We start from the raw sequence: 24,056 nt of genomic DNA, 5'->3' as shown, positions 1-24,056 counted from the left end.
CCCGATTTTGATTCTCATTATTATGTTATGATTTGGTGCTTAAAATTAAACTGAATTAAATACCTTTTATTTTGTTCATTTATGTTTTGCCATGGATTTTTTTGAAGCACTTTGTAACCTTGTTTAGATGAGTGCTATACAAATAAAGTTATTATACTATAATAGTAGCAGTAGTAGTAACAGTAGTAGTAGTGGGAACTGTTGGGTTTCTCTATGAATATTAAGATATTGACCTTATAATGTTATGATTTTAAGCTTAAAATTGAACTGAATTCAATAACTTTTATTTTTATAAATCTTTTTTTGCCATGGATTTTGTGAAGCACTCTGTAACCTTGTTTAGATGAGTGCTATACAAATACACTTATTATATAATTATAGTAGTAATAGTAGTAGTATGTCACTATATAAATAAATATTAAATATACTAAAACTGAATATGTACCATCATGACCCCACTAACCTGTCAGGAGGCCCGAGGGACAAAACTGTGTTGTTTGTGTTGTTGCTGTACAATGTGGTCACAATATAAACCAATCAATAGTTTTACACATATTGATTTATTTCTAGTGTTTTTTTTTTCAAATTTTCAAATTTAATCACCTACGATTCTTAAAAACTTAAAACAAGCCTATTATATGTATATTTTCTTTTAAAATACTACAAGTCTTGCATCTGGCCTTGTTTCCTACATTTCAGATCTTTAACACATGGTGGCAGTATGTGTCTGTATTGTCACACAACATAGTCTTTATCACATTAATTTTAAAACAACTTAAATCATATCTTCCTCTCTTAACAGATTCAAATACTCTATAACGTTTAATTGTGGAAATTGTAGGATCCAGGTCTTGATTTTGTTTTTGTTTTGGTGGAGTATTAGTTTAAACCAACATAAAATATTAGATCAAAATTTATTTCTGCCTGGCTTTGGGTTGAGGGGATGGTTGTATTGATTGTTTATATTCATTATAGACTTTGGCCTCAAATTGTTGAATTGTATTATTCTACCTTGTTGTAGCTAATATATGTTTATTCATGATTTAGTCTGTGGTAAAAATATTTCCTGCAGACATCATGTTTTTCTTTGTTGATTCGTTGACCCTGGTGGGTCTTGTCCATTTTTTCTGTCATTACTGCTGCCTCATGTCACTTATTATATATATTGTAGTAGTAACAAATAGTAGTTATACTAATAAATAATAAAAAATAAATACTGATTGAAATGCTTCTGTTTTTCCATAAGACAGTTTACTTGATGTGCTATATAGCTGCTGTAAGTCAACCAACAGGAAATGTTTTCACCAGCTATTCTGTGAATTAATTAAATCAAGCAAAGTAGAAGAAGCAACAATACCAACAAAACCAATGTAGCTCCTCAAATATGAAAAAATCCACTTTTACTTGTCTTAGATTAGATCAATTTGAATATCTTTGAATTTTGGACAGAACATGATGCCACCTAAGGTTCAGACAACCCTTTTTACTGGGTAAAAGATTCATTGACCAAAAAAATGTTTAAATAAGGTAAATGGTTGAGTTGAGTCAATCTAATGTGCCGCAGGCTGAATGTCAAACAAAACCAACAGGTGGCTGCAGCGGTTGTGACAGAGCTCCGCCCATAAATGAGTTTGAGAGTCCGCCAGTTAAGGAAGAACTCACACGTTTATCTCTCGTCACCTCTCACACAGGTAATGGAAATACGATTGTAATACATGTTACCTTTCTATTTAATCACAGTTATTATTCAGGGAAATCTTGTCTTATACTCTATTGTGACTTTGGTTGTAACTCTTGATGGTTTTGTTTGTGGTGATGCATTAAAGTAAATTATTGTTCCTGTTGAAGGGAATTTAAAAAAAAGAAAACTCACTTTCTCTGAATGAAAAGTTACACATGTTAATATTTTAAAGGATGTTACTGCTCAGTATTTTAACAACGACAGTGATAACGACGACAGCTCAACACTTTGTTTCCAGTTCTTTGATAGCAACATTTTTCATTCATCCATACGTGCTTGTGTCTGCAGCAGATCAGCACAGTGAGCTCCTGCCTCTCAACTAGCTTCCTCTCTAAAGTCTATATAGAAAATTACAGACATTCTCTATCCATAATCTGCGTGGAATAGGTTTGTAATACGGTACTGGGGTGGTTACATTTAAACAAATATTAATTTTTCTCAATTTAAAACCACTACAAGATTTATCGACAGCATTTTCCATGAGTCTTTGAGGAGTCAAAGCCTTTTGGGAGCTGTAGTTTTTGAATGCTAAAAAAAAAAAAATGTAAAAGTACTCAAGTAGTCTAATGTACTACAAGACATTGAATTCAGTATTCAAATTATGATAATAGTATTTTGATTGACTTTGATTTTTCATTAGTCATCAGAGTACAGATTTTTTTAATGTATTCATCTACTAAGCTTAATCACATAGCAGGTTGGCCACAGACAAGAACTGGGCAAATATGACTGGGTTGTATGACAGGGTTTATGTACACACTGTGGAACTGTGTCTTTCATCAATTCATTCATATTTTAACAATCAATATTTGCCTATAGTATTTATTTTTTAGATATCTGTATTTGTGAAATATTTATTCATCTTTTTAGTCAATTTCATGTTTAATATGCAGACAGACAATAAGTGACATTACACAGTAAGTCTTTTATTATTTTGGCCAAACATAATCCACTTTTGTCATTAATAATATTTAACACCAAGACATTTGTTAAAAGATTACCTCTATATTTGAGTCGAATGTGTAATTAGTAACATCCCATGTGTAAACATCAAGTAATTTAATCGATTAAACTCAATATTTCACCAAAAGGTACTGCATTACAGCTCCGCCTCATCCGAGCATGGTACAGGAGAGGAAGTCATTGAACGGCAGTAACCTCAGTGCAGCATGCATCAGCACTAAACACATTCTGCAGCAGCAGCTCAGCGTGTGCGCATGAGCACGGCGCATCAGCCGACCTCTGGTGGTCATGTGATGCTGTGGTGTGGTGGCTCTGCGTTTTCATCTCTCGTGGCAATTGGCTGAGAGAAATCTTTCTATAGAAGCAGTGATGGCACACATTTGGAGAGGTCATGTGTAAGCTGCATGATAATAAGAATATGATCATGACTAAAAATGATCACTGGCACATTTATTTCACCATCCTCAAGCATAAGTGGAATATATTCTTCTCTGAATATATTCTTGTCTGAAAAATGTGTGTGCACTTCCTGTTTCCTCTACTTGAACTACCTGACCTCTTGAGCGGTCGCAGCAGCAGATACAGTGTGATGGAAATTTCCTAATGCGTAATTCACAAGTGAGACTTTTTTTTAAACTTCAGGTGTTAGTATATATATATATATATATATATATATATATAAATAAATGCCAACTGAATCTCATTTACAGCAGGTTAAAGCTCAGAAGGAAATATGCTCATACTTCCCTCACATTTATATGCACATTTACAACAGGTCCTAACAGCCTTGTCTTGTCCGTTTTTATTACTTTATAGTTGTATACATGTACAATGTTTGCACACTGCAACCTTTTTTTGTTATGGGTTGAGTTTAAAGTTCCTACTGCATTTGTTCCCTCTCCAGAGCTTCTGTGTTTGTGTCTGCACCCTGTATATCAGGTCCCTGTTCAGAAGAACTAGAAGTACGGGCTTGTCAGGCTGTGTGTGGTTTGGCTGACAACCTATTTTTCACTTGACTGGGCTTAAAATAAGTTTGCAAGCAATGTTATGAGCTTTTAAGAAACTCTGACCATCAGCAGTAGCTTGTTTGGATATTTTAATATTTCTGTGATGCAGTCAGCAATACTTTTGTATTTTTCATGAGCTTCAGCATCCATTATAAAAGGATATTATTTTGCAGTGTTTATGAAGTATTCAGTACAGCACTGAACTACAAATGAAGTCAAACCTACAGTATTGTACATAATATTGTACAGTGTAAGTGTCATGAAACTGAAATATAACAGTATAAACGAGCTGCAACAATTAATATATTGGGTAAATATATCGCAGCTGCACTTGTAATTTTGCCTCAGAAACCTTGTCCGATAGTAACCTCAGTCGGAATAGCTGTGTGTGTGTGTGTGTGCACGGACGAGTATCTCTGTAGGGGGATGGGCTTGAGCATCATCTGTCAAGAGTGACTGTGTGTCTCCTGGTGTTGCCTGAGAAAGAACGAAGCAATCTGTACTGGTTCTTTGCTAGCTCGACACATGTCATATTTACATCGGTTTGTACTGCCTCACCCCAGGAGTCCAACATGGTTGCCAGCTTTCATCTTCTCCCTCCTACTCAGCCTTTATATGTTATCCAAGTGAATGCCAACCATATTAAATCAGAGGTGGGGGACCACCGCCCTCGAGGTCTGATACATCCCACAAGACAAATCTGTCCCAGCTCGCGATGCAAATCACAAATACAAAAACAAAAGACTCAGCAATACAAATTGTACATAAATTCTTTTGACTGAGGTCATTTTTTCATTGATAAAAGAAAATGACATAATTTTGACTGCCTGTAAAAGAAAAATATATGCAGAATGTCATGCTTTCCAAAATAAATGGACAAAGTATTATTTATTTGTAATAATATTAAGTAATATATTACTATAACAATTTGCATGGACAAATGTGCCTGGATAACGCTCTTTAGTTGAGTTTCTCTACCTAAGGCACTGCTTTAACAAGACCACATTCTGTCAGACACAATGTCACACAAGTATGTTTTGTGCTAAGAAGCTGAAACCTCCTTTAGAGGGAGAATTTGTGAAGGAGTGCTGTGTGTTGAATGCATACAGTGCATTTTGGCCTTAACCCTTTCATACACAAGCTATGCAAACCCCTTCTAATGCACAACACATGTCAAAAAATGACCCATATTCATTTCCTGTGTTATTTCATGCATGACTGGGTTTTTCATTGCTATATTTTTTTATAGCTTATTCTCTGTTCTTCATTTAGGACTTGGAATACTCATCTACAATATCATTATAGCCTCATTTGATGACATAGAGGACCCATCTTGTCATCAAAGGAGCCTTCTACATTTAGGAGAGCTAGATTCCAAGACACACTCACAACTCCGGCTTGATTCTGTAGAACATAGTCTTCGTCCTCAGCATCAGAGATTTTTTACTTAAAATCAAGACCAAGAATTGCTCCTCATTGTCCTCATCATGTTCACCATGCAGCATCTTTATGACCCTGTCAACCGTAAGTCTGAAGTGATTCCAAACAGCCATACTAACAGTCTGGATAAAGAAAATCAAAAGCATATTTTGACACCGTCATGCTAAATGTAATGTAATGTAATGTAAATACAACCAGATTGTCGAGTAGAACCTTAAAATAGTCCACTGACACACACTTCCATGTTCAGTATTAGTCCGCAGAGTTTTGAGGGATATAAATTCCAGTGAGCGTGTATGATGATGAAGAGATGTGAGATAATTATACTTTGTTATTGTAACTTTGGAGCAATATCTGGCACAGGAATTTCCTTCGGGAGTTTTACTCTTGCAGTTTTTACTTTCTTTTTAAATACAGTTACATCTGCTGTACCAACCTTTTTTCCAGGCTACGTTAGTCTAATGCACAACTTTGTACAGCTTCAGTTTTTTTACTTAATCTGTATTTCTATTTGGCTTCAATACTCTGCCTCCGTTAATTGTGTCTGTCAATCACCTTGTACTTAAAATATTTGTATTGTCAACATCCCCATTAGCACATCTCACTGCAGTGAACTTCCTCATGACTCATTTTGACCTTTTGTTATTCTTACGCTCTTGTGTTTGACTGTTTTGTGTGATACTGGATGCCTACATTTCCCTCGGGATCTATCTATCTATCTATCTGTCTGTCTGTCTACCCATCCATCCATCCATCCATCTGTCTGTCTGTCTATCTGTCTGTCTATCTATCTATCTATCTATCTGTCTGTCTGTCTGTCTGTCTGTCTACCCATCCATCCATCCATCTGTCTGTCTGTCTGTCTATCCATCCGTCTATCTGTCTGTCTGTCTGTCTGTCTGTCTATCTATCTATCTATCTATCTATCTAATGATCTCTACTGTTTAACACCAACACAACATGTCAGCGTCTTTGTGACTCTTCAGCCTAAAAGGTGTGTAACGACCAAAACTACAAAACTCGAAATACTCGACGATCTTCGATTGAAAGAATCAGCCGAGCAGCGCGAGCGACTCCGTCAGAGCCACTTCCGCATTCCACGCCACTCCCTTATATGGAAGACGTTTCTTGTGGTGTGAGCGATTTCAGCCAATCAGGCGTCTCCAGGACGGCAGTGGGGAGGAGGGGGGGAGTCTGGGTGTGGTCTTTTTGAAGGGGCGGGGCTACGCGAGCCGGCTGCTGTTTGAAAAATGAATGACACGCATCCGGAGTAGTATCTCTACACGCACACAGAGGGTTAGTGTGCGCGCGCGCGAGGTTAAACTGAAGGCACCACGTCAAACAGCCACGCGAGACAAGTGGACGAGTGAAAAAACTATACCGAGGAAATTAAGGAAAAGCGTCCAGGCAGCGATGCAGTGTGAGTACTTCACCTCCATTTTTAAATTCTCTCTGTTTCTGGATGCAATTCATTCAACTTTCACTTAGATCTCGTTGAGTGGGGATTCCTGAAAACCTCTAAGCGTAGGTTAGTTAATATCAGCTATTTCCTCTGGTCCTGATCCCATAGTCTGATTCCCAAGGTTACTATTTGACTCCACAGCTGCCTGCCCGTTGATTTTTCCATAATACAAAGCTCATTATCCAGCTTCGTGATGATGTGTTCAGATTTCGAATGATGATGATTCAGTTTGATTTCAACAGATTGTGTAATGTTTGTAATGTGGAGGCTCAAGTCAGCTTCATAGCCCACGGAGAGCTGGTGTCTTGGGTGGAACCCACCCCCTTCCAGCAGATGCTGAATTGGCCAGATGTGATCTAATGTTACACAGATGCTTTAAACCCCCCCCACGATCTGGTTCTAAAGAGCTGAATGGACTGATACGTGTTGTGTCTGCACGGTGAGGAGGCTCCACTGGGTGATGGAGCTGCAGACTACAGGGATCATGCAGGGGATTGATTGATTGTGTAGATTGATGAGATTTCAGGTGATCTCACTTGGTTTGGTGGAAATGTTACGCAGGAAGCAGTGAAGAGGAGCAGGTTGTTGGGACGTGAAGAGAACGAGAACAGTGAGAACTGAAAGCAGGGGTGGGGTTCTGTGTGTTTTACCAGAGGATTAACCTCACACAAGTTTGCAGGCATGGGGCTTTTGTTTTGGGGAGAGTCCCCACTGCATTTTATTCTCTGGTCTGGCGTTGTGATCATTCCTCTGGTTTATTTATTCACAGGACACGTCTGTCTCCTTCAATAATAATCAGCCGTGAAGCACGAGAAGGTTGTTAAGTCTCATGTTTCCAACCGTTTGCCTGTGTGAATGGAGCAGCTGTTGCTATGCCCAACTCTGCTCCACTTTCATAATCCCCTCCCGATTGCATGAAGGCAGTAGTGATGTCAGTTTGCGCAGTGCTGCCGAGTCCATCAGATAAATCCTCCCTGGCACTAGTTGTGTGGCCACATTACAAGGTAGGCTAATGAAAGCAGGCGAGGAAAGGTGCAAACACTGCGTCCTGTCTTTTGGGGGCTGAAGGGAATATCAGAGAATTGCTCTGGAGCAGAGCATGAAATGATGAGTGAGCTTTTGGATAAAAGATTGTTCTGTAATTTTTCAAGCAATAATTGTGGAGAAAAATCCAAATATTCTCCTCATCGTCCAGTTTCTCAAATGAGAGAATTGGCCCGTGTTCTGCGTCATATTGTTTCTCAATGTTTTGTACTTTAAAATCACCTTTTGCTTTGGGGAGTTGTCATGGTAACCTTTTTCCAATTGATTTGGACATTTCATTGGCTGAATAATTAAAGGTCCAGTGTGTATGGTTTTTAGGTGAAAGGGATCTATTGGCAGAAATTAATAATATAAAACAATCCTAGTGATGTTTCCTCCCCTAAATTGTACAAATTGTTGTTTTCTTTACCTTAGAATGAGCCCTTAATATTTACATCTGTAGCGGGTGTTCTCTACGGAGGCCACCATGTTTTTTATAGTAGCCCAGACTGGACAAAGTAAACACCTTTTTGTGTTTTACGACAACTGAAGGCTACCATAGGTTCTCTTTCATGTTTGTTAGGCGGGGGAAGTGAGGGGTATTCAGCTGCGTCACACTAGATCTAAATCCTAAACACTGAACCCTTTAATTACTGAAATAATCTTTGGATGTAGCTCCACAGAGCTTTAACAACGGGTCAATTAATCCATCAGTCACTCAACAGAAAAAATTACTTGATGGAGAGAAATTAGACATTTGAAGACCTCATCTGTGAGTGCGATTTCTCAAATTTTATGGACAGAACAAATATTGATGATCTGAAAAAAATAATTGGTTGGTTAATGAAAATAATTGTTTGACACTGCCCCTACTTCTGAGAGACCTGCTTTCAGTTGTTCAGCTATAAGGGGGAAACCCACAATTATATCCTATGAGTGATCTCAGCATGGGAAGAAATTAAATCTGAAAGTGATAGGGTACTTTCCATACATGTTATTTTTAGGCGGTGGTTGAAAAGAGCAATAAGACTCAATGACCAACGACTGATGTTGCAAGGCATTCATCACTGGCTGACAAGAAGTGGGGGGTTGCCACACCAGAGCTAAATCAGTGGTGTGGCATCTCTCACCCACTTTTTTTTATTTGAGATCCAAACGTGATGGATTCATGTGATGTTTGCTTATCGGAACAAAATGGACACTGTTTGAAAGGAAGACGAGACAAAGTGAAAATGGGACAGGCAAGAAATAGCCTCAGGGCTTTTTATAGTCTGATGCCGAAAGACCATGCACATCCCTGAGCGACGAGTGACTGAACCTTTCTCAGGCTCCGCGACACGCCCCGCACTACCGCACCCCCCCCCCCACCCACCATCCTGAGACACAAAAACATGACAAAGCCCAAACCAGTAAACCAGCGGGGGATGTTTAATGTCACCCATCAGACCCCAGTTCGTACCAGATCTGCACCCCCCTCCACCCTCAACTCATCTTCCATTTAATACTATTAGTGTAACCACGTCCACCAAACAGCTGTCTCCTGAGGAATCTGCAGCTGCATTGGAAAGCTGAGGCAAAATAAAATGGCAGCATGTCCATGTGAGCAGCGCTGAGCTCACCCTGTGACATCTGTCTTCTCGGCTGAGAGACCTCTCAGGCCTCTGCTGTAATCAGCAACGAGCTGAAGCCTCCTCAGGGTCAGCTGGCCGCTCGCCACATGACTAGAGAAGAATTGATTTTCTTTTACAGCAGTGACGACGGCTTGGGATGAGCTTTGAGAGGATGACTGCCGATTCCCGTGAGTCCAGAACGTCAGAAATGCTCATAATTCCACTCCTGCCACTTTAAAAACACATGGAGTCGTCCATTCAACCTGTTTTTGTAACTATATTGGAATATTTTTCAGTAAATTCCCGGCAAACTCTAAAGCGTGACGTGGAAATATTTCCCTTCCTGCTCTCTGACCTCTCTGGAGCCTGTTTCTTTTTACTTGCCCGATTGTCCCCTGACATGTGGGACACGATATGCTGCTGCTGCTGCTACAATAGGCAGACGAAGCTGCTGGTATGTGTTTTCAGCACCCTTAAATAAACAGGCCAGACCAAAGAGGAGGGTGGAGGCAACAACAGAGGCTGTAATGAGAGGGGGAGCGAGGGAGTGTCATGGAGGTGTGGGTTTGACGGTGGTCGGGTTGGTGATGGTTTATCGTTCAGGATGCTTTGACGTGGTTCCTGTGATGAGGTAATGGAAACGCAGAGGTGGACTCTGATGTGTGCTGATCGTCTTTTATGTGCTGACGGAAATTTATAGATATAATATATATGATAAATCTTCATTGAAATGTCAAAAAAACGACCAGACCTTTTGTTACATATTGTGTTGACTTGTGTACTTACATTATCCAAAATGTTTCCGACAAAACCCGGAGAAATCCCCAATTTTATTCAAGGTAACGAGACGTTTCATTTAACTGCTTCTTATCTGTTTCACCCGTGGCTTTGCTCCGTTTAGAGCCGTCTGTGCAAACAACATACGAGGAGGGGAAAACACACTTCTAGCCTGTCGACTGTTCAATGATCATCATTGGTCATTGCTGTTTGCTTGGTAACGGGAATAAATCTTGAATCTATTAACTCATTTCTATGCTCTTATAACAAAGCTTTGGTGTCACAATCGGATTCATTTCTCTTTATCCTCATGGCTTTATTTCAATTTCAAGAGCGTGGAGCAATGGACCCATTTTATTTCAAAGCACTGATATAAAATTCAGTCCGGTCCTATTCATAGAGAAACTGTTATCTGTAAACGTCCCAGCTCTCCAGCTCCTATCCCCACTCTGTTGCCACACAACCACATTTAGTCAACAGAGCAGCTGTATTATTGGCCAACACAAATATTTATCCAACAGCTGATAAAGTAAGCTGTAATAGATAAATAAGAATCAGTAACAGGGGACGGATGTGTAACCCCAAACTACTGATGCTAAAAAAAAGTCCTGTGACCTGTGGCCTAGAACACTCATGTGTGAGTAGTACAAGCTGCTGGCTGTCACACACTGGTGCAACTGACCGTCTCACAATTAGACCAGTAAACCTATCCTCACTTTTCTTTTTTAAGTCGGAGGGTATCTTCTCAAACCAGGCTCGACTCGAACTCTAAAAGTGTGTCAAGTTTTCAATTTAAAACTTTCAATATTACATCTGATGTAAGCCTGATGCAGTGTTTTCTTCTTGACAAGGCTCCTGACGAGATGCTCTCGTCCAATGTAGCTAACGAACCCCCGTCGCTCTTCTTTCTTTCAGTGACCGTGTGTGAGCCCGCCACCGAAGCCGTGGTGATGGAGCCTCCCAGAGCGGACGGCTTCCTGGAGTCGCCCTGTGGCGTAGGAGACTGCGCGGCCTCTCTTGATGACGTCATTGAGATACAACCAAGTACGTCCTGCACAAAGACGCAAAAGCACCTCGACCCCAGACAAAACGTTCATGCTTTCTTTCCTTGTATAATATTGGTCGCTTTACCTCTTCAGGCAATTAGAAATTAAATCAATTAAACATTGTAAGAGACGAAAATGTACCTCCATTAGATGTTAGTTATCTAGTGCAGTTTCTTTTTTGTATGTGATAATATTCCTGCCAATGTCATTCTAATGTTGTTGTTTTTTTATCACTTCTGTGTTATCCGTGAGGCTTACATTTTATATTATAACAATATAAACTTTATTTTCAAACTCTTGATTGTTTACAAGATCTACATTGAAGCTGAGGACTATAATATGGAACTGTCAGAAGGATCAAGATGAGTTAAACAATGTGGTGAAAGTCAACTTTCCCTTATACCTACTGCAAAGTCAGGTTGTTGTTTTTTCTTGCCTCTGATTCTTCTCGAGGACGTGGCAGGAAACCTTGGGGGATTCATTCTCCAATGTTTTAAATGACATGTCTCCCCCCCCCCCCACCCCCCCCCCCCAATGTTTTTAGTGAGTCTTCAGAGGAAGAGTCCACAGGGGAAAGGGACGAGGAGGTTGGTGCCGGTAATGAAGTCACCAGCAGCACTAAGACGACAGAGGTCCCTGCTGAACAGGCCACAAACACACAAACAGGTGAAGGAAACATATATAATAGAATTAAGTGTCTGTTGCTGGTTGAGATCCAGCATCTAGCGTTAGGTAAAGTCTGTGTCGGCTCTAGTTGCTGAACTCAGCACTAGTGATCATGTTCTTCCTGAGGAAACCGCCCAAACAGAAGCGAAACAACTCCACATTCTCTGGCACAAAAAGCTTGACTTTCCTTTTCCTGCCATTAAACTCCACTTTGACATTCCTTCCTGCCTCCGTCACTGAAAGAAAGTCCCTGGTTCACATCACAAGTTTTCTGTCATGTTGGTGGAAAAGTTCAGCGTGGAGTATGGCCACGTAATTACAAAGTCAAATAGGATAAAATTAAAATACCGCTGCACATGTCTGCTGCTGGTTTTCCATATTAAACATTAACCAGCCGTTCTGCTCTCATAACAACTCTCTGTGCTGATAATGAGCTTCTTGTGTTTGATAATAAATCTGCTATCATATAATTCCTCTGTCCACAATATGACCCCATCGTATTTTAATATCCTGCTGGCTGTTTGGTTAGTGGCACATCCTCCTTTCCGTTTTTAAAAAAACACGACATGTAACAATGAGACTCGACAAACATTCTCCCATTTATTACAAATTTTATCTTTGTAACTCTGGACGTAGATACTCATTGTGTGTTTGTACTTGTCAAAAATGAGATAGGATAAGGAGAGAAACAACATTGCAGACAATCAGAAAGATGTGAGCAACTGTGGCGAGTGGTTGAACTTTAGTTTATCTAGTCAACCTGTGGTTCGGACACTGGATCTGCTGTCTGGGCTCAGATTAGACACATCTGCTCATTGGTCCCTGGTCTTGAATAAAACCAAGAGACCACTATTATTTACAGATATGAGATAAAATGAAAACTTTTGTTCTATTCTTTACACTACTGACAACATTCTCCTCCCAAAATCCAAATTCAACAGACACTGGAAAATAGCTGCCACACAAATCTGACTCTACAAATTTAAGACAAATCTGGGGTGGTGTCCACTCTAATGTGACTAATGCAGGGTGTTAGTGGAGATGAGGAGACTCTAACAGATGCAGAGGAGTGAAAAGATGAGTCACGAAGCTTTTGAACAAACATTTGCTAATTTCTCTGAATTTGTTTTAATCACATATTGCAGTGAGCGCTCAGCGCCCAACCTCCCTGTCGGTGGCAGCAGCAGCAGAGCTCGGCCTGTGGACCACACAGGGGGATGCAGAGGTCAAGCTGAGGATGGGCGACTCAGGCCTGGCTGCTGAGACCCCGCTGACCGTGGACCAGATGTTCACCTCGGCTGTGGAGCGTTTCGGTGACAACGCGGCTCTGAGCTGGAAGGAGGGCGATCAGAAGAAGAGCCTGAACTACAAAGACTACTACCAGTCCTGCCGCGTCGCTGCCAAGAGCTTCCTCAAGGTAGATTCTTTTTATTCAGTAATCTAGTATTCATGAAAGGATCCAAGGACATATTATTAATAGCAATATTTAATATTTCTGTTATTTGTTTCTATCATTCCGAACATTTCAACATCAAGTATGGAGAAATTTTCCACATGATGTTGCTCAGTCAGAGAAATTACTCACTTAAATACATGAAACTTTTGAATTTCACAACATTTAAAGTGAAGGGACGAGTATCTGCTCAGCGTATTATCTCTATTATCATGACAGATCTCCATCAGCTCAATAAGATTTCAGTTTGGTCTGAAACAATCGGCTTCTCTTGTCCTGCAACTGGTTTTGATTCCACATCAGTCCAGACAACACGCGGCGTGAAGGCGTCAGGCTGAAGTTCAGTGTGCAGCCAGACAGTGAGCAGCTTGGGACAGGCTCCTCATACAGGACAGAGGAGCTCATTGTTTATTGTGAAACTCAGTTTGCCAGCACACAGACGGAGTCATGTACACACACACATACAGACTCTCACTCGCACGTGTCTCTTTGTATAAACTTATCCGAGCCCGACTCTGTGAGATGAACTTGTGGCCTTTTACTCGTCAGGAGCCAGAAGGTCATTATGGAAGGTCGTCGTAATAAAATCTGTTTCACATTCGCAAACCTCAACAAAGTCTCAGATTAGATTCCAACCACTGTTTATAAAAATTGATGGGAAAGTTAAACCGCTCCCTGTTTTTAACTCTGTATCAGTTCCTCTCGTGTACGTTTGCCTGTGTATCCGCTGACACAGTAACAGCTGCTGTGGCGACGTGCTCGAGGTCTTGCAGAGCTCTGATCTCTCCGTGGATCAGCAGATCAAATGTTTCAGGAATAAAAACAAACTCGTATAGATTGACTTCAGTGATTGTATAAAAAATACCTCAGTTTCATAAGGCAAGGGGATTCTTTTAAATTTTAAGGTTAATGTAAAAACATAAAAATAACACATTTAAGGATCAGCAATATGTACACGATATATTTCTCTGAACACTGTGGCTTGTATAAACCTGGTAGCATCAAAAAAATATTAAAACACTGTGGAAATGAGTTGAAATGGAGCTCTGATATTGGATGTGTGTTATTTATCAGAGTGTTTTTAAAAACTTGTTATTGTGTCTGTGCTGAAGTAGTGTGTTTATGATTTGTTTTTTTTTCTAGCTTGGTTTGGAGCGTTACCATGGCGTTGGCATCCTGGGCTTCAACTCGGCCGAGTGGTTCATTGCTGACATTGGAGCCATTTTGGCAGGGTGAGTTTCAGCTCTATGAGTTTATGTAATCTGCGTGTGCGCGTGCAATCCAACACTCTAAATATGAGGTCGACAGACGGAACACAATCTTAAGTGTCATCCAGTTTCGCACGTAGCCTCTTTGATTGATCACGTCTGTTTCTTCACTAAGCTGAAGGACAGCGGTGGTGGAAACTAAGCAACCAAGTGTCTTCACTCAACAACGGAACTTCCCACTTGACTTATTTACTCGAGTCGAGGCTTGAGCTTCAAACTGTGCACTGATCACATAACCGTGATCACAAGCCTCTCTGTGTTTGCGAATTGCGTGAATATTCCGAGGGGAAATGAATCGTTAGCGCTGCTTCATTCAGCTGAAAGTCACCATGAGGTCAAGTCCATCAGAGAAACCAGAATCCTGCTTACATCACAAAGCATCTGTGGTGTGGCAGCAGGTTTCTCACCATGTCTGACCACTTTGAGCTTATTCTGTTCACAGCAATTCTTTAAAAAAAAAAAGAGTACTTTAGTGAGACAGACGATCATCCCTCTCGTGAAACTCCTCATGGAAGTGGAACACACACATTGATACTGTATGTGGATTGTGTGGATGCTCCCACGCCTTCTGACGCATGACAATCAGAATGTTTCTCAAACCACTGTCAGCTTGACAAACTGGTCCTGATGATCCACTTGACTTTGATGCTCTTAAAGTGTGTTCCAGTTCAACTTTGATCAACTCCGTAACAGTCTCGCATCTCCCTGCAGTTTCTGGGAAGCGAAAGCAAAACTGAATCGGGTCTTGGTCGTCTCACTCCCACTGAGAAGTCAATGTGAGGTCAAGTAGTTTCTGTTGTTGCGTCATAACCAGGAATGAGAAACTAGAAAAAAAAGGGAGACAATATGAAAGGTTAGAGGACCGACTTTACCTGTTTTACCTAAAGTTTCCTGTCAATGGAGGTTATTAAAAACAGTGCCACTCACTAGAGCACATACTTGGCCCAGGCCCAACATTCCCCTTAAAGTCAATCAAGCTCTACTATATTTCACACACTCCTTTTTCCAGATCCATGCCAAAGTTATACGAGTTCTTTCTTCTTCCTTTCAAAATAAAAGTCTGGAAATCCATTCCATAGTTTCTGCATAAACCTGCTAAGTGGTGAAAACATAATGGGGATGTAAAACTCATTTTGAGATCTATTTAAAAAAAAAAAAGAGGACGTATGATGGAGGTGGCTGTTTGACACCAGCTCTCACTGTTCTGCGGATTTAACCATACATTTCCTGCTTCATCTGAGTGGCTGTAAAAGCTAAGGGGAAACGGTGAATTTGAACTTTTGACTCTGTATTCTGTTTCAGTGGGTTCGCTGTGGGAGTCTACACCACCAACAGCCCCGAAGCATGTCAGTACGTAGCAGACAACTGCAAGGCCAATGTTATTGTGGTGGAGAACCACAAACAGCTGCAGAAGATCCTCCAGGTAAAATGAAATACTGTCATCAAAGGCAAATGGGCCTTGTTGATTAATCCCTGGCAGTGTGCTCTAAGATCATTTTCTGTTTGACAGGTTGAAGACCAGCTCCCTCACTTGAAAGCCATTGTCCAGTACAAAGACGCACTTAAAGAGAAGAGACCAAATCTGTACACAGTGAGTAGAGAGCACTCTGTCTATGACCTGCACACAGTGGTTACACTCTATTAATGGCGAGACCAAGCTAGGAAAGGATTTTGGTTCAAGCAGCATCATTGGAGTGATTTCTCTTCTTCCCTTGTTCATCACAGTGGGAGGAGTTCATGGCGCTGGGACGCGATGAGCCCGACGCGCCCCTCGACGCCATCATCTCCAGCCAGAAGCCGAACCAATGCTGCACGCTCATCTACACCTCAGGAACCACAGGCACACCCAAAGGAGTCATGCTGAGCCATGACAATGTAAGTTAAACGGGTGTTTTAAAAAAAAAAAAAAAATCTCTGTAGATACTGAAGTGTCACGAGTTTGGATCCTGGTACTGAGAACCGGAGGAAAGTGGAGACGCAGCAGGAGGATGAGCACAATTCAATATATTAAACTGCTCTATATAAATTATGTATTAGAAAATACTGTAAGGACTTAAAACGACTTTACCTTTTAGAACTATGCTCATTTCACACAGTAGAAACCAACGTGTTTAACCATTAACATTAAACTAAACAAGTAGATTGACTCGAGCCTATTTTACTGTTTACTTTGACTCCATCGCACATAAAAGGGAAATATTGTACTTTTTACTAATTTTTACATTCATTTGACAACTTGAGTTACTTTTTAGATTAAGATTTGATTAAAAATAAACCACATAAAAGTATTAGACAAAATGCCTAATTAAAGATCTGGCTTGTGTCCTTATGTTTGAACATATCACATAGGTTCAAAATGAAGAAATAAATGTATTTATTTTCTTGGTCCTTGTTTGGAAACACTGAAATAAACCAAACTTTAACCAACTGTATATAAAGTAATTAAACCAGCTGCAGTACAATTCAATGATAAATCAGTATTACTCAAATAACTTATACATAATAATATACGAGTCACAGGAGACTAATGCACTGAAGATGTTTACTTTTTAAATACATTTTGCTGATAATGCATCTTCAATTTTACCGTAGTAGGATTTAAATGGAGGAGTTTTCAATGGAATGGTGTATTTCTGCAATAATGTAGCTATTGGTACTTTACTTAAGTAATCTGAATACATCTTCCATCACTGCTTGTTCCGTTGATGCATCAGTGGAAACTGGTTTTCATGCTCATGTTTTCATTCCATAAAGAACTCTGTGTTACATCCTAAAACACAGTGGCCACATACTGTACATTGATCTTTTTGTTTCTTTACTGATAAGAACATGTGACCTGTCACAAAACAATTAGGACCCAGCGTATTAACCGCTTTCTCCCCCCCCCCCAGGTGACATGGACCGCGCTCTCCACCAGCCGTCACGTGCGCCTGGTGGACGCCGACCACGCCCAGGAGGAGGTGGTCAGCTACCTGCCGCTCAGCCACATCGCAGCTCAGATGGTGGACATCTGGGTCACCATGAGGGTCGGAGGGTTGACGCACTTCGCTCAGCCAGATGCCCTCAAGGTGAGAGGCAGCATTTTGTGTTTTTACATGAACACTCAGGAGTTTCTAATATTCTTCTGTTTGTAAATAGTGAGGATCAAATGTTATAAACAATAATTGATAAAATAATAATAAAATAATTGAATTTACACTGACAAAGTGAGGGTTCCCTTCATCAAATCATCAGTTTGGTGACGTCGTGACGCAACATGGGGTCATTGGAGTTGTTAGGATCTTTCCCGGGAGCCTCATTCATAATTCAAGTGTTCTTTTATTAGAATGACAAGATTTTCTATCTGATGTAAAAACACGTTTGCTTTTCTGAGCTGCTGCTTCTCAGGGGTGTTTATTTTCTAAGAGTCTCTTTATTTTAGTCATCATCATCATCACTGCTTCACACTCACTAACATGTATGTAAGTGTATAAGTTTGTTGTTGTTGGTGATTAGAGGCGGATTATCGAGTGTTCCAGTTAAAGTTGCGTCCTGAGGGGAGACACATGTGAACATGTTACACAAGTTGAAAAAGCTCCATTGTTTCAAACACATGTTCATGTCATATCTCTCTGAGATCCTAATGTTTCCTTATGGTCGCAGCTTTTAATTGAATTTCTCTGTGAGCCGCAAACTGAATGTGGTTTTGAGTATAAAATAAACTTTTCTTTTATTGTCTTTTTCTCAGGGCTCTCTGGTGGACACCTTAAAGGAGGTGCGTCCCACAGCCTTCATGGGCGTCCCTCGTGTCTGGGAAAAGATGCAAGAGAAGATGAAATCTGTCGGAGCAAAGTCGTCGACCGTGCGCAGGAAAGTGGCGGCGTGGGCCAAAGATGTTGGTCTGCAGGCGAACATCACCAAGATGAGCCAGTACGTGCCTGTTGGGAAATCACAGCTGTATCATGACTCTATCTAGAGGGAGTTCCTGTTTCCATGCTTTTGCTTTATTTTTACTGGAACTTGTTTTTTTATTTTTGTGTAATGTCATTTTCTAACAGAGTCTCATAGAAAGGATTTATTCCATGAAATGTAAAAGGAAAAACTGACAAAAACGAAACACTGAGTCAGTTTATCTAAATATCAGTGACGCATGTTTTTGAGACTGGGTTTTGTTTTGTTATTCTTCACATGGCTGGAAATTTCCAAAGCAACTGAAAAGTAGAAGCATGCAATGAATGAAAATTCAAATATTATTTACTGTTAACCAAGCAGACCTTTTATATTTTATCTGTGTTGTAACTTTTAAATGTTTATTATAACCTTCTTTCTTATTAGTTTCCTTTTTAAAAAACAGCTACTTTTGGGGGAAATAATGAGAACAGATTTGTTTCCATGTGATTTTTGGCTTTGTTGCCCCACAGACAGATTTCAAATGAGTGTCTGACAGAGTGCATCTCATTTACGCTCTTTTTATATATATATACCTGTCACTCAAACCCTTTGTGTCTCTTCAGAAACGGAGCAGTCGCCCGCGCACCGATCAGCTACCACATCGCCAAAAAGCTTGTGTTCAAAAAGGTGCGCAAGGCCCTGGGCTTGGACCGCTGCAAGAAGTGTTACACGGGCGCCGCACCCATCACCAAAGACACGCTGGAGTTCTTCCTCAGTCTGGATATCCCTCTGTACGAGCTGTACGGCATGAGCGAGAGCTCCGGGCCTCACACCATCTCCGGCTCCAATGCCTTCAGGCTCACCAGGTACGCTTTTTCCTTTCCACACGATAGGAAATGTTAGACACAGAATCCGAGGCAGTTTAGGAACACGTGCTTGAGAAATGTGAATGACCAAAGAATGTTTTTATCCCACAGCTGTGGCAAAGAGATCCCAGGGTGCAAGACGAAGCTGCACAAAATCGACGACGAGGGAAATACCGAGATCTGCTTCTGGGGTCGCCACGTCTTCATGGGTTACCTCAACAAGCCCGAGGCGACGGAGGAGGCTCTGGATGCAGAGGGCTGGCTGCACTCAGGCGACCTGGGCAGACATGACCAGAACGGATTCCTCTTCATCACCGGAAGAATCAAAGGTACTTGTTTTATAATCCCTGCGAAGTCCGATGAAACTCTTAGGGGCTTATGCTTCATTTATTTTGATTCTCTCTCTATTGAGACACTTCTCTTTATTTGTGATCATCATTTAAAACCTTGCCTGTTGTGTCTGTGTTTGATTTTCAGAGCTGATCATCACAGCAGGGGGCGAGAACATCCCTCCCGTTCCCATCGAGGATGCGGTGAAAAGGGCTGTGCCGCTGATCAGCAACGCCATGCTGATCGGAGACAAGAAGAAGTTTCTGTCCATGCTAATCACCATTAAGGTAAAACTGCAGAAACAGACCTGCTCAGACCACATGTCTGTTTGTCCACTTTAAAACCAGGAGGGAGGTTAAGTAGAGGGCAGGGGCATGACAGTAGCAATAATACACACAAAACACTCTTTTAAAATGTTTTGTATATTACATTTTGATTTGTAAAATGTATATAGTCGTCATAATGATAGTTGAGTAAAAAGCACATTTACTCAGATTTATCCTCAAGTAAAAATACATTTTAAATTCTCTTGAACTCTTCAATTTCTGATTGTTTCTTTTTGTGTTGTCTAGGGCTGCTGTTATAGTTTATCATGTTGCATTTTATATCTTATCTCACTTTAAATTTCCCTCCTCTTTAAGTGTTTTATAAAGATAAACCGTGCGCTACATTGCACCTGATTAGAAAAGGAAGAAGTTTATCAGATGTAACTTGTCAGCATCTGTGTTGTAGATTTCAAAACATGATGGAGCGTTCTTTACCTTTTTTATCTGCTTGTAAACTTCACGACTGTTAACATTGCAGAAGGAGATTTGCATCAGCGGGGGGGAAAGAGCATAGAGTTGTTTTCTGTAGATGTTAAGACGCTGCCATCTGGTGGGCTCTGACTGTAGCTACATGTAAATTCAGCTTTCATCCAAAAACAAAAAGTATAATTTTAACACTTGAAATTGGACAAAACGAAAATGTAATTTGAATTTTAAATTAAACCTTTTTGTCCCTGCAGTGCCAGGTGAATGCTGAAACAGGAGATCCAGAGGACGAGATGTCATCCGAGGCCGTGGAGTTCTGCGGGAACCTGGGCAGCAACGCCACGCTGGTCTCTGAGGTCGCAGGCGGCCGAGACCGGCGAATTCACACCGCCATCCAGGAGGGAATCAACCGAGTCAACGAGAAGGCCCCCTCCAACGCTCAGCGCGTCCAGAAGTGGATCATTCTGGATCGAGACTTCTCCGTCCCTGGGGGAGAGCTGGGTGAGTGGGACGAATGAGGTCTTAATCAGGTTGAGAACACTTCAAAATGTGTTGGTCGTGTCTCTGTGTTTTGTAGTTTTGCTCAGCGATACAGATATTAGCACGTTGTAATTAAACTACAAATAAAAACACATGATGTTTCAAGGGTTATTCTCTCCTCCACCTAATCTTTAATTATGGGCAAGTTTAAGTAATTCTAGGACTTTTATATTCCTTCATATCTGTTGTACTGGGCGTTGGTCTTACATTTCCTTCATTATGGTCTTAAAAAGTCTTGAATTTAAAGGTTCAGTGTGTAGAATTTAGTGACATCTAGTGGTGAGGAGTCATGTTGCAGCTGAGTACCCCTCCCCTCACCCTCCCAAACATGAAAGAGAACCTGTGGTAGCTTCAGTTGTCATAAAAACTCAAAAGGTTTAGTTTGTCCAGTTTGGACGACTGTAAAAAAACATGGCTGCCTCCGTGAAGAGGACCCGCTCCTGATGTCAATATAAAGTATTTGAATATAAAGTATTTAAATACAAAAGATCCATTCTAGGGTAAAGAAAACAACAATTTGTGCAATTTTAGATGAAACACACTAGTAAAAACTTTACTAAATATTTGATATTCAGTTTCTGCCAATAAACCCTTTCACCTAAATCTTACACACTGGACCTTGGGGTGAAACTGTAGAAACCCAGCACATAAAACTAAAAGTGTTTAAGAATGTGAATCCTTTGCTCCGCAGGTCCCACCATGAAGCTGAAGCGCCCGGTGGTGGTGAAGATGTACAAGGAGCAGATCGAGAACTTTTACAAGGAGCTGGCGTCTCCGACGACTCCCGACAACGCTGTGCCTCCCAAGTAGAGCCGCTCCTCCGCCCGCAGGGAGACGCGCTGACACTCTCCACCTCATCCACACAACTTCTCCCTGTCGCCATCTTTTGTTTGTTAAGTTTTGCTCTTGTGTTCATGTTTCGATTGCCTTAAGTTCTGCTCGGTTTACATTTGTGGGTGTTGTACAAAGAGAAATGCGAAGAAGCCATTTTAAAAGAGCTTTATAATTTAAAAAAAAATTTTTTTTTTTGAAGGTTCAATAAGCTGAATTCAACTATTTATTTGATTTGCTGATGCGATCAGCGGTGACATCCGATAGATGAAGTGGCAGCAGCTGTTTGTAGGAAGAGTTTACGGTGCTCCGAGACTTGACGAGGAAAAAAAAAACAACTTTGTTTTCGAGGAAGTCATTTGTGTTTCTTACGTGTTTTATTTATTTTTCAGTTTGCCAAAGTTTACACGGGCCAAAAAAAAATGAAGGAACATTTCTAGAAAGTACTTCATGTTAAAATTCAACAATCAAATCAAAATGTTTACAGCCTGTTGCATGTACTCAGTGGGGGTTTCCTCTTTCTTTGTCCGCCTGGATTTTTCCAGGAAATCAGCATTTATTTTGTATGTGAGTTCAAAGAGGTTTTCCTGAAATCTGACAACTCAGCATCCACGTTGTGTTTTTCATGCTGTAAAATGTCATCTAAGCCATATATATCTTTCTTATCGCAGCTGTGGAGTCAAAGCGACTCATCACAGCTCTCACGCTGCCTGGTCCAGTCGAAGTGTGTTTGTGTGTCGACCTTCTTTCTGGATTTCGTTTGATTGTAAATACCCTGCGGCCTTCATCGCCTGCATTCTCTCGCTTACCGTTATTTATTTCAGTTTTCTACTCGGTTTCTTTTCCTCCGGTTTTTGCACTTGAGCTCCGATAAAGTGTGAGAGAAGTTGAAGATGTACAGAAATTTAGGTGATTTTAGGTGTATTGGAAAAAGATGAATAAATATAGTGCATCAGTTACATTAAACTGCCCTTATTGGTCTGTTCTAATACTCAATGCATACAAATATATAAACGTTCGAACGCTCCAGGTTTTAACACCCTGAACACGTCTCTGATTCATGTCTATGAAGTAACTAGTATATTACAGGTATTTGTAGCAGTCTCATGGTTGATAATGAAGGCGAGTGTGGAGGTAACGTTTCGCTCAAAGCAATTAAAAGTTCAGGGTAAATGTCGAGAAATGTCGGCGTGTGTGTATAAACTTCTAAACGAGGGAATGACGGTGATTCAGTTCCTCTGGGTGAGTGAGTTTCTTACTGTCTTTCAGCTTAATGGACATTTTCAGTGTGTAATTTGAGGTTTGTTATCATTATAAAAAAAAGAACCAAAGGACTTGTGTTAATGTAAAACCTTCTGATTATTACGAGTCGTTCAGCGAGAAACCACAAGAGCCCCGGCAAAGAGAACTGGATTCACCTGAACCTAAAGAGACGTCTGTGTTAGAAGTATCAGGGGTGAACGATGAAGACGAGTGCGACAAGGAGCCGTTTGTGTACACGCTCGACAGAAATGTGAATGTTTGTGTGATCACATATGAAATAAACTTTGATTACGCTGATGAGTTTCTGCTCTTTGACTGTCTGACAACCTGTTTAATGTGAATTGTAATAAAAACAAAAATGATAGTAATCTTTTTTTGTTGAGCACTTCTGAAAATCCAGATAAGGTGCTTTAAAGAAAAGCAATTTAAACAAATCAGAATTAATACAGTAATTGGAAATGTTAGAAAAGTTAAATCAGGAAAGTATCAATTTAGAAAAAATTATGAATTAATTAAAGATTTTTCAGTATATTTAAATTTTAGGTTTATCACTACTGGTTCAGATTTAACAAATAAATAAATATTTGGAAATTTCATATTGAGGCTGCCCTCTTTTATTTACAATAAAAATATCATGATCACTTTCTTAGTTCATTGATAAATTTACCTATAAACTTTCATAAATTGTCTAAAAATAAATAGTTTTCCCGAGGCCCAATAAACTTAAATCGCATGTTTTGTCTGATCAACAATATGAAACTCGTATATTTTTCCATTCAGACAACTAAGGAAATATTCACTTTTAAAGATATAATTTTTTACATTTTGACTCACTATTCACATCTGAAAACTTGAAAAAAGTGAATTTCAACTACTATCCAGGTCTTTTTTTTTTTTAATGTGTGATTATCTGTGACCTCAGTGAAGTCGTACTTCTTCCTCCACCGATACTTCAGCAGCTAAATGGATTTTATCATCCGCACCATTCTCCTTCTTAGACAATATGTGAGAAAAGACTTGTATGTTTTCTGTGCAGTCAAACTCAGTTCATTGATCGTCCTTTGCCAATCACGTCCCTCCCTGAAGTGACATTTCCTCGATAGATGGTCAATGCATCATGAAGGTTATTGCTCGGCCCGCTGCTTGTC

General features: G+C 40.3%; 1 protein-coding gene across 4 annotated transcripts; it reads left to right on the top strand.

Moving 5' to 3' along the window:
• The first annotated feature begins 6,371 nt into the window (after positions 1 to 6,371).
• On the top strand, positions 6,372 to 23,205 carry acsbg2 (acyl-CoA synthetase bubblegum family member 2). 4 transcript variants are annotated; one of them, XM_034583116.1, is made up of 15 exons: positions 6,372 to 6,571; positions 10,939 to 11,071; positions 11,614 to 11,735; positions 12,881 to 13,152; positions 14,332 to 14,420; positions 15,759 to 15,879; positions 15,967 to 16,047; positions 16,182 to 16,331; positions 17,348 to 17,524; positions 18,184 to 18,365; positions 18,950 to 19,192; positions 19,304 to 19,521; positions 19,670 to 19,809; positions 20,529 to 20,775; positions 21,506 to 22,476. In XM_034583116.1, exons 1-15 carry the CDS (start codon positions 6,406 to 6,408, stop codon positions 21,622 to 21,624), a joined length of 2,460 nt encoding a protein of 819 aa, XP_034439007.1. In that variant the 5' UTR covers positions 6,372 to 6,405; the 3' UTR covers positions 21,625 to 22,476. The 4 variants fall into 4 exon arrangements, with proteins under 4 accessions (XP_034439007.1, XP_034439003.1, XP_034439004.1 ...); XM_034583112.1 differs by having other exon boundaries at positions 6,374 to 6,571; positions 10,939 to 11,067; positions 21,506 to 23,205; XM_034583113.1 differs by lacking the exon at positions 6,372 to 6,571 and adding an exon at positions 7,468 to 7,617 and having other exon boundaries at positions 10,939 to 11,067; positions 21,506 to 23,205.
• Positions 23,206 to 24,056: the final 851 nt, after the last annotated feature.

Source organism: Hippoglossus hippoglossus, chromosome 4, assembly GCF_009819705.1.
Source record: "Hippoglossus hippoglossus isolate fHipHip1 chromosome 4, fHipHip1.pri, whole genome shotgun sequence".
Lineage (NCBI taxonomy): Eukaryota > Metazoa > Chordata > Actinopteri > Pleuronectiformes > Pleuronectidae > Hippoglossus > Hippoglossus hippoglossus.
Note: the sequence above shows the minus strand (reverse complement) of the source record. Positions and strands in the feature narration are given on the sequence as shown.

What these genes read in the sequence shown, in the direction of transcription:
- acsbg2 (XM_034583116.1), top strand. Translation starts at nt 6,406, where the DNA reads ATGACACGCATCCGGAGTAGTATCTCTACACGCACACAGAGGGTTAGT. An exon ending in CTGCCAAGAGCTTCCTCAAG is followed by an intron (nt 13,153 to 14,331) that starts GTAGATTCTTTT and finishes TTTTTTTTCTAG; the next exon opens with CTTGGTTTGGAGCGTTACCA. An exon ending in CATCACCGGAAGAATCAAAG is followed by an intron (nt 19,522 to 19,669) that starts GTACTTGTTTTA and finishes TTTGATTTTCAG; the next exon opens with AGCTGATCATCACAGCAGGG.